This window comes from Nicotiana tabacum, chromosome 16, assembly GCF_000715075.1.
Source record: "Nicotiana tabacum cultivar K326 chromosome 16, ASM71507v2, whole genome shotgun sequence".
Lineage (NCBI taxonomy): Eukaryota > Viridiplantae > Streptophyta > Magnoliopsida > Solanales > Solanaceae > Nicotiana > Nicotiana tabacum.
In genome coordinates this window covers 28,058,046-28,070,252 of record NC_134095.1, presented here as the reverse complement: position 1 = coordinate 28,070,252, position 12,207 = coordinate 28,058,046, and the positions used below count along the sequence as shown (strand labels likewise).

Here is a 12,207-nt window from a genome sequence, read left to right as displayed (position 1 = left end):
TGATTATTACAACTTTAATTTGCAACCGTTGCGTTGCTGTATTTTGAAACCGTTTCTTTGAAACGTTTCAAGAAAGGTGAAAGTAAATACTAATAATGAGGAATGACACAAACACAATAGTTTGAGTTTTCTACCCGTTTTTAGACATGAAACAAGGAAAAATTTGAGAAAAAAGATAAATAAGAATGCTGGCTTTAGAGGACTGCCACATCACCAAGTCAATTCTCAGCTTTATATTTATATATAGAATATGGGGCTTTATAGATTTAAATTGATTGCATACAAGAATTTTTGGAGATTTACAAACTTGTGGGATATCAATCTCACAGATCTGTTGACCAACGCCCGAACATCCATAGTTAATGGTCTCTTCACAGCTGGAATGAACGCTAAACTCCCCATGATTGGTTCTTTTTATTTGTTGCGGTAGCACTAATTCTTGCACAATTAGCTGCCAAGGCTTTTCCTAAGCAATACCAAATCAAACTTATTAATATGACAATGTTAATAGGAGCCATTGAGATTTCTTCTTCTAACTCCTTTCTAAGTCGGAGGAACTAATAATCTAATATCATGTTTGGCAAAGCTTCTAAAATCAGCTTATTTTGAAATGTATTTTTTTTTTCAAAAATACTTTTCAAAAAAATATTTTGGTAAGAAGCAACTTGTGTTTAACTAATTAATTTAAAAAGTACGTTGGAGTAGCAATTAGTGTTTGACCGAAGCTTTAAAAAAATGCTTCTAATAGCATGTTTGGCCCAAAAAAGTTTTTTTTTCTTCTAACGTTGAAGCGTTTGGCCAAGCTTTTAGAAGAAAAAAAATATGCTTTTGAGTATAAGCATAAGTATTTTTGGAGAAATAGAAAAAAGTAGCTTCTCCCAATAAACACTTTTTTTGAAAAATACATTTGAGAAAAATACACTTAAAAGTACTTTTTAAAAGCCCGACCAAATACTAATTGTTGTTCAAAAGTACTTTTTAAATTAATTAGCCAAACACAAATTATTTCTTACCAAAAGTACTTTTAAAAAAAAAACACATTTGAGAAAAAATATTTCTCAAAGTAAGCTGATTTTGGAAGCTTGGCCAAACATACTATAAGCGTATTTTCTGGAAAGTACTTTTGAGGAGAACAACACTTTTTTTGCTTCTCCATAACTGCTTCTTCTTATACTCCAAAGTACTTTTCTTTCCTTCTAAGAACTTGGCCAAACACTTTAATTTTGAAAAAAATATTTTTGGCCAAAAAAAGGGGGTCAAAGATTGGCCAAACAGGTATAAGTGGCCACAAATATAATATTACTTTTAAAAAGTGGCTACGTCTTGAATAGCGCTGTGCAAATAGTCTGCCCATTATAGGGGAAGTGCATGATTAGCCACTAATAACATATGTATTTACTTTTAAGCCATTGTTTAAAATGTCTTTAGTTTTGTAGCCACTGCTCTAATAAACTTTAACTGTCCGGACGAAAATACCCTTCTGCTCATATCCTTAACTTTTGTACTTAACTTCAGGACTACATGTCCTTAACTTTTGAGCTTGAAACTCTAAGTTCAAGACTTCAGAACTACATGTCCTTAACTTTTGAACTTAACTTCAGGACTTCAGGACTACATGTCCTTAACTTTTGAACTTAACTTCAGGACTACATGTCCTTAACTTTTGAACTTGTAACTCTAAGTTTAGGACTTCAGGGCTACATGTCCTTAACTTTTGAGCTTGGAACTGAAACTTCAGGTCCAAGCGTCCTTAATTTTTGAACTTGTAAGTCAAAGTTAAGGACCTATTGCCCTTAACTTTTGAACTTGTAACTGTAAGTTAATGACTGCTTGTCCTTAACTTTTGAATTTATAACTGTAAGTTAAGGACGGTTTGTCCTTAACTTTTGAACTTGGAAGTCAAAGTTAACGACCTATTATCCTTAACTTTTGAACTTGTAACTGTAAGTTAAGGACTGTCTGTCCTTAACTTTTGAACTTGTAACTGTAAGTTAAGGACTGCCTGTCCTTAACTTTAGAACTTGTAACTGTAAATTAAGGATTGCCTGTCCTTAACCTTTGAACTTGTGTCCTTAACTATTGAACTTAACTTCAGGACTACATGTCCTTAACTTTTGAATTTAACTTTAGAACTTTAGGACTACATGTCCTTAACACAATTATCTTTGTCCTCAATTTTTTGGCTTTTTACCATATTTTTCCTAATTATTTGTTGTTTAAGAAAATCTAAAAGTCACTTCTTTTAGAAAACCAAAAGTCACGTCCTCCCACATCTGTGATTATTATGAGTGAATGATTTACCAGGCAATTTAACTCCTGAAAGCAGACACAAAAGAAAATAAGAGGCTTATAAAATTTATATGATTAATGCATTTCGTTTCTTCTGTTCAAAATTGGATTTCATATATGAAAATAATGGAAACACTCATACGGACCCCAGAACGCCATTGCAAAAGGAGAAGTGGAGCTGTAATGAATGAATCTGAAAATGGCATATTTTCGGTTGGGAAGGAAAGGGTAATACTGCCTTTTCATATTAATTTTAATAGACTAGTGGCTACTTTTATAAAAAGTAAATCACTTTAAAAAGTGGCTACCCCACACAATTTTTACCCCATTATATCACCTCGGCCCAATAGCCGCTCCAACTCCAAGCCCCAAATTTTCCTCAACAAATTCAAAATCCCCAACTGACATCCCTCTCTCTGCACATCACAAAATGGTTAAATCCAAAAAATCCTTTTCAAATCTCCATTTATGATATCTCTCCTTCAGGCCAACGCACTATTTCATCCGTATCTTCTATCCGGCTCGGCGGAACCCTACACAGGTGGCGGCGGACAGCAAGGCAATTTCTCCGGCCTCATTCAAAACCCTAAGTATAAATAAAACCCTAGCTACTCTCATTGTTAACATGGCCGGGGGACCAATGCGGGAGCAAGCTCTACCGCTACTCGCAGCCGCTAATAACCATGGTGATTTGACAGTAAAGCTATCTTCGTTGAAGCAACTGAAAGATATACTGTTATCAGCTGAGCCATCACATGTTGCTGAGCTTTTCCCTTATTTAATTGACCTTAAGTCATCGCCCCAAAGTCTCGTTCGCAAATGCCTCATTGAGTAAGTTAATCCTTTTCCATTTTATATGGTACTATTACAATTAGGAACTCAACCATTTTTTATATAGTTCGTAAATATGTATAAATTTTATTTTAAATTTAAAAGTATCAGCATTGAGATAAAAAAATGAACTTTTGGGAGTACATGGTAGTGTCTTTTTTGGTGATAGGGAGTGGTAAATAGTGGGTGCTTGAATCAAAATTGACTTAGTTTCTGCTAAGGAAATAAATAATTGCACCTTTTTGTGTGATTGAATTGGTTCTTTAGATTTGTATTAGAAGCTTATTGGTATATTAGGTACAAATATATGTTTCAAGGTGGTGGAGGGTGTTGCATTTATGTATTTCCCTTTTTGTGATTGACAAGGATTGATAATTACAGCTTGACTCCTTCTTTTGCACATATAAAAGGTAGGTCTTGCTAAAATTGAATTACTCCTGGACAGGAGAGGTTGCTCTAGCTGTCAGAGCCATCTGCTTCTAACCAAGAGGTTGGGCGTTCGAGTCAGCAAGGGGGTGGGGGTGGAACAGGGAATTCCACTCTTCGTCCCTGAGCAGGGGTATTTATTTGGGGGTGGGGTACCAAATGAAAAACATAATAAAATTGATTACTTGCTGTTGCAATTGGTAGTTGGTAAGTTGCTATCAGTTGATGCTAGAATAGGGTTGTAACAAATGTGCTTGCATGCGATTGGTATTCTGATTTTATGGATACTGGTTTTTTCTTGATATAGTTTTCGTCATTCTAACCTTCTTGTACATCTATGTCAGGGTAATTGAGGCGGTTGGGATGAAAGCAAAAGAGCATTCGTTGGTGTTAATGCCCGTGTTATTCACATGTTTAAAAGATACGAGTTCTATGGTGACAAAGCAATCAATTGTATCTGGCATGAAAATCTATTGTGGCGTGTTGGAGGAATTATCATATCAGGTCACATGCTTGTTGATAGTTCTGCATTTGCTTCTTTTGCTCTATCTTGTTGACCGACCCTTGATGCAGCATAGGCTTGTTCCACTCTGATCTTTAGTCATGGCTGTAAATCTTCTGAGGAGATCTTTGGTCTCTTCATCCCTTATCCCCCCCCACCCTCCCCCCCCCCCAAAAAAAAAAAGGTTTGGTCTCTGCAATGCGAGTCTTGTGCCTTGGGCCACCTCATTTGTTTTCTGATGTTTTAGACTTGTTAGTATTTTAAGACCATAACTGTGTAAATTTCATCTGTGCTCAATCAGAAGCTTGGATGATAACGTGTTGGTTAGGGATGATAAGATTTAAAGGAGGCCGAAGGCTAATCTTGTAGGCTTTCTTTCAAGTTTGGAGACACAATGTTTGGTTCTGAAATCTTCTTTTCGTGCTAGTTCTTTCTGAAAGATTTTAAAACCAAAAATGTAGTAAACAGATGCTAGTTAACATAGCTTGACATTTCTATGTAATTGTACAGTGGTATTCCCTTTGTTCATTTAGTAATTATTCATTCACTCTAGAAAGGAAAGTGAAGTTTGGTCGATTGACGGCTGATGAAGGATTTTTGTGCCTGACTAGTGCCATTAGTGATTGCTGTAATATAGAGGGTTGTGCGGTATAAAGAACGTGTTGGCAGGGAGGTTGATGCTATAAGATGTGCTTTTAATACCTTAATGCTTCATGCCTATCTTGTCAGGTTCTTGAAGCTATGCTAGATTTTGTTTTAACAGAACTTATCTTTTTGTGTCTGATATGCATTGGAGTCACTAGCTTTGGTTGGGTGTGTGGTTGTGTGTATATATATTATCTTTAAGTTTATCCTCCCTGTCCTTGTGCACTTTCTGTTACTCCTTCCGTCCCAATTTATGTGGCATCGTTTGACTTTGCCTGTAAATTAAGAAAGAAGGACTTTTTAAAATTTGTGGTCTAAAATTGGCCTTAGACATTTGTGGTCATAAATAATCTCTCTAAGGGTAAAATGGAAACTTTGACGTTAAATTGTTTCTGAATAAAGAAATGCAGCATTCTTTTTGAGCCGGACAAAAAAGGAAAGAGTGCCATAGAAATTGGGACAGAGGGAGTACATGTTTAATTTGTCATTCTGTTCACAAAGCTTATTGTCTTCTCTAATACATTTGAGGTTCTAAATCCTTCTTTTATAAATTATAGTTTCATCGGCATGGTATAGTTGAGAGGTGGCTTGATGAGCTCTGGACATGGATGGTCAAGTTCAAGGATGCTGTCTTTGGCTTTCTTTTTGAGGTATCTTGTTTTGCTCGTGTGGTAGGTGCTTGTTGGCTAGTGGACTTAATTATCAATTTTGTTGTCACTTGGATCTAGGAACCGCAACACCTTTTTGAATTCGTCCTCACAGCAACTTGCCAAAATGTTTGTTCTAAAGCTTATCCTTTTCCTCTCCGTTGATAAACGGTTTACAGTTTTACCTTGTAGAGGTTCCAACAAACTTCATATTGGACATCATCAGGATCATGATGTTTTATGAACTTTTAAGACAGAATCATAATATTTTGGTGAACTAATAAAAAAGGATCATAATATTTTATGAATGTTTTACAAATAATAAACTAGAACTTTTTGGCTGTTGGATATCTCTAATATGGTGAGAGGATTCATCCTTCCATAGGTATTTATTTATTTATTTATTTATTTGTTTATTTATTCATTCATTCTGGACTTCTAGTTCGGGGTGGGGTGGGAGGTAAAATTATCTCTTTACCATATGTGACCAGCTACTAGGTTACTGCAGGAGGAGCGGTCTATTCAAAGAAGAAAATATAAGCAAGAGAATGCCCTTTTAATTCCTTAGATTAACTATCTTGTTTCTTTCATCGTTATGAAGCTCGGGGTCTATTTAAAAAGCGGTCCAAGTCTATCGGGCTTTAAGTGCAAAGCGCAATTAAAGTGTGGGCCAGTGTTGTTAAGAGCTTGAAGCGAGGAAAAGCGACAAGCACCTTTTCGCTTAAAGCGAGAAGCGAAGAGCTCGCTTTTTTGAAGTGAAGCGGAATTTAAAAAAAATTAAAATAAATACTGCATAGACAATAATGGCAGTAACTGAAGCGAAAAAAATTGGGCAGCATTTCGCTGCAATTTAAGACTGAAACAGTGAAAGAAAAAGAAGAAGAGAATGTGAAAAAGAACTGAAGGGAAAAAAAATTGCCAGCATTTCGCTGCTATTTTGAGACTGGATCAGTGAAAGAAGAAGAAGAACTTGAAATCACATACCTGAGCTTGCTCTTGATGAACTTGAAGTTGAAAAGTGCAGAAAATGGGAACCCTAGTTGCCTGTTGTTCTCTGCTGCTCGATGGTCTTTTAAAAAAAAGAGAGCTTTTCTAACTTTTAACGTTGGCAGCCTTAATATGTAGAAGCGCTCGCTTCTGTCGCTTCTAATGCTTCTCGCTTTTTTTGCGAAGCACTCACTTTACTCAACCTGCTACGCTTCACATTGCAGAAGCGCCCGAGGTCCCGCTTCGCTTCGATTCGCGCTTTAAGCGCTGAAGCGAGCGCTTTTCACAACACTGGTGTGGGCTTTAGGTAAAAAAAAGCGCAACGAAGAAAAAAATAAAAAAATGTATATGTAATGCAAAGAAAAGTGACAATTTAATTCATAATGATTTCCTCAACAATTAATATATCTTTTTGCCAATCATATTTATTGTTTTGTACCGCTTTATTCAAGATAGAACTTATAGGCATTGAGGTGCATGCCTTAGTGTCTTGCCTACATTGAAGCGCAACCTAAGTGAGCCGAAGCGCATACCCTGATCTTTTCTGAGCTTCAGGGCTTAAGTGCGCCTCAAATGAGAGTATGAAAAATACATATTCTCGACCTTTTGGCTTAGATCAAGTTAGTATGTATGAAATGACTAGTCACTTTCTCCCTCTTTGTGCCTGTGTGTCTGTGTTAGTATATGTCCTACCTGCCCTACTGTGCAGGATAGGAGAGAAGGAAATGATCAGAGAATGTTTAAGTTGTGAGGGAGAGTCTGGTTATCTAACGTGAAGAGGATGAAGTAGATGTAAGATTTAAAACAGGCTTCTGTCAAGTTCTACAAAAAAAGGGAATCTAAGTTTCACTTTGTGCCAAGATGTCAAATGATGATTTACTCTTTGCATTTGTATACCTATTTTAGCCTCATTTTAGTAGCCAGTTTCGGAAGCTACTGCATTTTGGAAATAAGGAGATGAATGGATATCCACGAGCATGAGGTTTACTTATATATATTGTGCAGTCTCGAACCTTGAAGTGTAGTGTTTCATGATGATGTCTTTGTGAGATCTGCTACCAAATGTTTACCTAATTTAGACTTACCGTTCCTTGTCTTTTGCTCTGTTAATCTCTGGGGTGCAGGAGGGCTTAGCAAAGGGGAAATAGAAGAAAAAATAAATCCATTTTCGGGTCTCCCTGATTTGCTTTTGGGATGTCCTTCCGCTAATTGTTTGGCACATACAAATGACATGCTTTTTGGATATGTTTTTACAGGTAGGCCCAATTGGTACAAAACTGCTGGCATTGAAGTTTCTCGAAACATATATTTTACGTTTCACACCGGATACAAATGATTCTGAAAAATATGTAGCACAAGGTAAATTTTTACAGAACATCAAGGATGGGAAGATTCTGAGTATAGGCGTTTTATCATGATTCGCTATTATATAATGTAGCTTATCAGAAAAGAATCACTAGGATAGTTTTATTCCTTTATCCGTTTTCCATTTTTGCTGTTTGCTGATTCTGATATTTGTTTGTGCTTTTAATGCGTCATTTATGTATGCCTGCAGCTAAACATGGACGGAGTTTTAATATTTCATGGGTAGTTGGTCATCACCCTGTTCTTGATCCGGCTGTTCTTACATCAGATGCCAAAAATACTGTTGGCACTCTATTGGATTTATTGCGCTCAGCTAGTTCTCTCCCTGGTTTACTAACCATTTCTGTAATTAATAGGTGAGCTTTTATCTGTTTTACTCAAAAACTTGTATTATATTTATTCGGTAAGTGCTATGCTTGATCTCCAGGGAAGATTCGAAATTCATCTATTCTAGTTGAAAGATTTCTGTGTGTTGTTCATTCTTTCCTGTATGAGAGGTGTCCTATTTGTGATGGATAGAGGTTGAGAAAATAGACTTGAAGAAGTTAGTGTTAGTACAAGGTTAGGAAATTGCATGAGTTGCAGTTTCAGATTGAGGGCTGTCAATACCGAGATCGGCTGATAAGTTTCTAGTTAGGGTGGGTTTGTTGGTGACCTTATTGGTGATGCTGATCACCTAGGGTACATTCACTAGGAGCTTTGAATTCCTTTACGTCATACATAAGCCACATTTTTCTTCTGTAGAATTATAAGGAGCACATATGAACAAGATCCGTGTTGTGAGTGTGCTTCTCATGTTGAAGTTATATATGTGGAGGTCTTATGTGGATTTTCTGCTTCAATGCCTGTAAGGACTTAGGGCCACGGTGTTAAGTGGGTAATGCCTAACAGTGTTAAGAGCTTGTTGGAACAATGGCATCATCAGAAAATGGCAAAAAGGAACAAACAGTATGGAGGACAATTCTTTTGTGTTTTATGGACAATATGGCTGGAAAGAAATAGTGTTTGTTTTGAAGGGCGAAGACAACATGTTTTCAGAATTAAGAATAGCTGTCTTTTGAACTTGTATTTTTGGTGTAATACAAGTACTATTGAAACTATGGAGCAATACTTGGACTTTTTAGAAGAGATAGGAGATCTGTAGTTGCCATGTAAGTGGCTTCGGCAGATGTTGGACTGATGTAACTTGTACCCATCTTGGTACCTTTTTAATAAAATCTTACCTTATAAAAAACAAGGACTTAGGGCCACAGCTACTTAGAATACTACATTCTGCTAAGTTGTGATTTTTCTGCAATGTGATATGCTCTTCTAGGATATATTAATAAATTGTTTTGCAGATTATGACTGAACTCAATAAAAAAATACAATCCCGCCACTATTAACTGCTAGGAAGATCCCTCCCTGTCTGTTTCTTTTTCTTTTTGGAATGAAATTCTTCTATGTTTTTCAGAAGTGGAGTAGATAGTTTTTGACAACAAATTGGTGTGACATCAATGAAATGATCTTTGAGTTATCATGAAAAAACATGCTTTGAAAGAATAAACTGCTTAAGAGCAAGGTATGTATTATGTAATGAAGATAATTTTTGAGTTATTATCTTTCTGCTTAGGGAAAGGAAATCTTTCTGGTATTTGTTAAATCATTATAAGCAAAGGAGTACCTTTGCTCAGCTTCTCTATCCTCTTTATTTTTTGGTGTTGAAATGTGTGAAATATGTTGTACTTAAAGGTGATATGCAAAAGTCATGCTTCGAGCTAGGTACTAACATTTAAGTGCTCTATCTGTGATTCTGCAACTGTAAAATTGTTACGGTAAAAAACTTCAAGTATGGAACCAAATCAAAGGAGAACAAACTTTTATGGACGCAAGTGCTTATTATCATAAGGAGGCAGATTTAACATTCAAATCAGATAATACGTCTTAACCCACCTCTGTAAATATAATGCTGTTGTATTCTGAAAGAAATGAGCTGAGGGAGAGAAAAAGTTCTCTACCAGCAAAGTAAGAATGCGTCCTGGTACATCCAACAGTGTGATCAATGTGTCGTTGTTTTGCACCTATTTAATGTTTTAGGACCTCTGCACAAAACATTAAAAGAGGAGATGGAAATAACAAACTTCTCTAACTGGGTGTGCAAGCATGCAATCAAGTTGAAATTGAAGTGTAGGTTCGATGTTTTAGTAATTGCCTAGAATGGTGTTGTTTGGAGTTAATTAAATCTTATTACTTTATAAATAAAATGATTATGCTTGTGTAGAGTTTTCTCCTAAGAAGTGAAAACATATGGGCTGTTATTTTTCCTTTTGAATTTTTTTTATCCTAAAGGTACGTGTGCCCCCGCACCAAATATGTTTTTTTTTGGGGTTTCAGATGAGATGGTAAAACCAATCAAATGTTTTTTTTATTCTTTTATATTGTGTATGTTAAGTTAGAGTATCTTTTCAAGTTAAATACATTTGGCAACAGGACCTGTGTATGTTTTGACGGATGGTTTCACATTGGTGTAAGTCTGTAAGACATCAGGATTCTTATTTATCTCTATGTGATGGGGCTAGACGAACTTACTCTGGTTCCTGTACTTTTATCTCTGTCTTTCTTGATTTCTTTCTAGACAAGAAGTGTCATTTTAATGTAAAAATCCTTTCGAGTAAAGATAAAAGGATACATGACAGATCTAAACTACAGGAGTGGAAATAAACAAGAAATTTGTTTGTTTTTCTGATTTCGTGATACTAAAGTGTACAATTTTCCAATAAACAAGAAATTTGTTTGTGTTTCTGATTTCGTGATACTAAAGTGTACAAATTTCCGATAACGTGGTGTCTGTGTCAGCTAGCACATCTTCATTAATTTACAGGTACCTGTTACCTCCCATCAGTACAAGTACATGGTAGTTCTGTCCACCAAGGCTTTGACAGATGAGAACCTACGTAAAATGTGCATTAAATACCATGTTGCTCCCTCTCTCTTAAAGAAATCATACGGCTTCCCATTTTGTCTGTCTTAAAATTGTCACTTCAGTCTTCCCTGGGAATCTTATTCCTCACTATTCACTTTATATTTCTGTTACTTTATTATAGTATATCACTATAAATGTCACATGTCTTCTTTAAAGATCTCAATAACCTTCAAGAGGCTAACTTTTAACTCTATTTTAATGTCACCTTTTTCTTAACGTATTAATTAATTTCAACTCTACTCTTATTACCCGTGTCAAGTCAAACTAAGACTAAGTTTGGTAAAGCGGGAACATGTTCTGGGTTTACTGGCTGCTTTCATCAACAGGACAAGTTGTTTCTTATGTCTATTTTAAAATGACTTGAGATGACATTTACTTATGTATGGAAGCAACTGTAATGTGACAATTAGTTTATACTTGTTTTTGGTATTATTATGGTAGTTGATAAAGTTTTATTTCTTTTCCTGGCGTAAATGGCAACATGCCACTGATCTTTGCCGAAAGTTTTTGTTACATTTGCCAGAAAAATCTAATCTGAAGATCCCTTGTCATACCTCTCAGTAGATTAACTACTTGCTGCCTTTGCTTCTGAAATCTGAACTCCAAAACTTTTGTGGTGATTTCTGTTTTATTTATTATTTTGAATTTATGGAGAGATGACAGATGCTTGGTAATGGCTGTAGTTCAGGTTCAACTGCTTATTTTTGCTGTTATTGCAGCATGAGCCCAGCTTTTTAACGTGGAGTTAAAATGGCATTTTGCTTGGAATGCTGAACTGATGGTTCAGATAACTGATCTAAAAGTTAGCTGGTTTCCACAAGATTGACAGATGGTAGGGCAGATTAAGCGGTGGATAATTTGGTCACATCATTTGCAATAAGAACTCTTTGGACAAGCTATTAACCAAGCATTGTACATTTTCGGAGACAACATTAAAGTTTAGCAAATTTTGATCTTTTTAGTTGTACATACTACATCGTTACCTTGTAGTGTCCATGACAAGTATTGGTTGATAATGTATTGCTATATTTTGTAACATTGAAACTCTTCTTATTACCCAGATAATCAAATTTTTCGACAGGGTTTTCTCCCTGGATAAACCTTCTGTTGTCACTTCTGTTTTTTTCTTTTTTGCTGCTGTTGCATTGTCAAGTTTACTGTATGACATGCCGTATTTCACATTACTTTTGAACTTATAGATTGGCGATACTGTACTTAGACCTTTTCTATAGGTAATTGTGAATCTGTAAAGTTTTCCTAAATAAAAAATCCCTTGAGGAATTCCTGTATGATGCCACTAAAATTTCTGTGGTATGAACACTTTTTTCTTCATCTTGTCAAAATTTTAAATTCAAGTTACCAGTTTCAAAAAAAAAAAATTTGTTTTTTTAAAATTCCTCCCAAGTGTGGACAGTGTCATACCGCGAATCCTGTAAATGTGAATTGACTCTTTGCGTTATTTCAAGCAATAATACATCGTTATCAATTGTAATAAGCAAAGAATACATTAAAAATTTGCTACTTAATGGCATTTTGAAAGCAGAAACAGATAA

The 12,207-nt window shown here is 35.6% G+C and overlaps 1 protein-coding gene across 1 annotated transcript in view; it reads left to right on the top strand.

Annotated features, from left to right (window-relative positions):
• The first annotated feature begins 2,647 nt into the window (after positions 1 to 2,647).
• Positions 2,648 to 12,207, top strand: part of LOC107787592 (uncharacterized) — a 30,765-nt gene continuing 21,205 nt past the window's right edge. The window contains exons 1-5 of the mRNA XM_075232670.1: positions 2,648 to 3,120; positions 3,891 to 4,050; positions 5,251 to 5,343; positions 7,584 to 7,686; positions 7,883 to 8,048. Coding sequence (XP_075088771.1) covers positions 2,915 to 3,120; positions 3,891 to 4,050; positions 5,251 to 5,343; positions 7,584 to 7,686; positions 7,883 to 8,048 — 728 coding nt within the window. The 5' untranslated portion in view covers positions 2,648 to 2,914. The remainder of the gene's footprint in view (positions 3,121 to 3,890; positions 4,051 to 5,250; positions 5,344 to 7,583; positions 7,687 to 7,882; positions 8,049 to 12,207) is intronic.